Genomic DNA, 1,750 nt, shown 5'->3' with positions numbered 1-1,750 from the left:
AGGAAAGGAAAGGAAAGGAAAGGAAAGGAAAGGAAAGGAAAGGAAAGGAAAGGAAAGGAAAGGAAAGGAAAGGAAAGGAAAGGAAAGGAAAAGAAGAATAAAGGAAAGGAGGAAAGAAAAGAAAAAGGAAAGAAAAGGAATGAAGGTAGGAAAGAAAGGGAGGAAAGGACGAAAGGAAGGAAAGGAGGAGAGAGGAAAGAAAGGAAGGAAAGGGAAGAAAAGGGAAGGAAGGAAGGAAAGGAGGAAAGTTTTCCAACCCACGGAAAACTGGACTGGATTTGGAAAGGATGGGAAGGAATTGAGGGGAAAATGTGGTGGGGGGGGTGGAATATATGCCCCAAAAGCCCCCAAAAAGAAGCACAAAAGGAAAAGCAGGAGGATGTGGGTCACATTTTCCACATTGCAGCTGGGATCCGTGAAACGCTGTCTCCCGTTCCCATCCCATTCCATTCCCATTCCCATCCCATTCCCATCCCATTCCCATTCCTATTCCATTCCCATTCCATCCCATCCTGTTCCATTTCCATTCCCCATCCCAACTCCATTCCATTCCCATTCCCCATCCCCATCCCATTCCTATTCCATTCCCATTCCATCCTGTTCCATTTCCATTCCATCCCATTCCCATCCCATTCCTATTTCATTCCCATCCTATTCCCATCCTATCCTGTTCCATTTCCATTCCCATCCCATTCCAACCCCATCCCCATCCCATTCCCATCCCCATCCCATCCCCATCCCATCCCATCCCATCCCATCCCATCCCATCCCATCCCATCCCATCCCCACAGCAACCTTCCAGGACCCTCGGCGGGGCCGTGTCCTTCCAGGACCCGGCCCCACGCGCCCTCTTTGCCCCGTTGCAGGTGGGAGCGCATCGTGAGGACGGCGTCGGCCTCCGCGCTGCTCACTCGCTCGTGCCCAATCAGGTGCCGGTCCCGCAGCTTCCCGTCCAATCAGCGACGTCCCCTGAGCTCAACCCGCCCCAGGATCCTTACAGGGGTGAGTTGCAATGCACAGGGGGTTGCAATGCACAAGGGTTGCAATGCACAGGGGTTGCAATGCACAAGGGTTGCAATGCACAAGGATTGCAATGCTCAGAGGTTGCAATGCTCAGGGATTGCATTGAACAAGGGTTGCAATATGCATGGGTTGCATTGCTCACAGTTTGCTCAGGGGTTACAGTGCTCAGGAGTCGCAATGCTCAGGGGTTGCAATGCTCAGGGCTTGCATTGCACAGGGGTTGCAATGCTCAGGGGATGCATTGCTCACAGTTTGCTCAGGGGTTGCGTTGCTCAGTGGTCGCAATGCACAGGGGTCGCAATGCTCAGGGGTTGCATTGCACAAGGGTTGCAATGCACAGGGGTCGCAATGCTCGGGTTGCATTGCTCAGTGGTTGCAATGCTCAGGGGTTGCAATGCGCAGGGCTTGCAATGCTCGGGTTGCATTGCACAGAGGTGGCAATGCTCAGGGGTTGCATTGCTCAGTGGTCGCAATGCACAGGGGTTGCAATGCTCAGGGGTTGCATTGCTCACAGTTCGCTCAGGGGTTGCAGTGCTCAGTGGTCACAATGCACAGGGGTTGCATTGCTCAGGGGTTGCAGTGCTCAAGGGTTGCATTGCACAGGGGTTGCAATGCTCAGGGGTTGCAATGCACAGGGGTTGCATTGCTCATGGTTTGCTTGGGGGTTGCAATGCACAGGGGTTGCAATGCTCAGGGGTTGCAATGCACAGGGGTTGCATTGCTCATG

At 53.3% G+C, this 1,750-nt stretch overlaps 1 protein-coding gene across 1 annotated transcript in view; it reads left to right on the top strand.

Annotated features, from left to right (window-relative positions):
• TCF4 (transcription factor 4) overlaps window positions 1–1,750 on the top strand; it is a gene marked incomplete in the record, with an annotated part of 169,706 nt that overhangs the window by 164,345 nt on the left and 3,611 nt on the right. The window contains 1 exon segment of the mRNA XM_021381652.1: window positions 867–1,002. Within this exon segment, the coding sequence (XP_021237327.1) occupies window positions 867–1,002 (136 nt within the window).

Source organism: Numida meleagris, chromosome Z, assembly GCF_002078875.1.
Source record: "Numida meleagris isolate 19003 breed g44 Domestic line chromosome Z, NumMel1.0, whole genome shotgun sequence".
NCBI lineage: Eukaryota > Metazoa > Chordata > Aves > Galliformes > Numididae > Numida > Numida meleagris.
The sequence above is the reverse complement of the archived record's forward strand: the minus strand, read 5'-3'. Positions and strand labels throughout refer to the sequence as shown.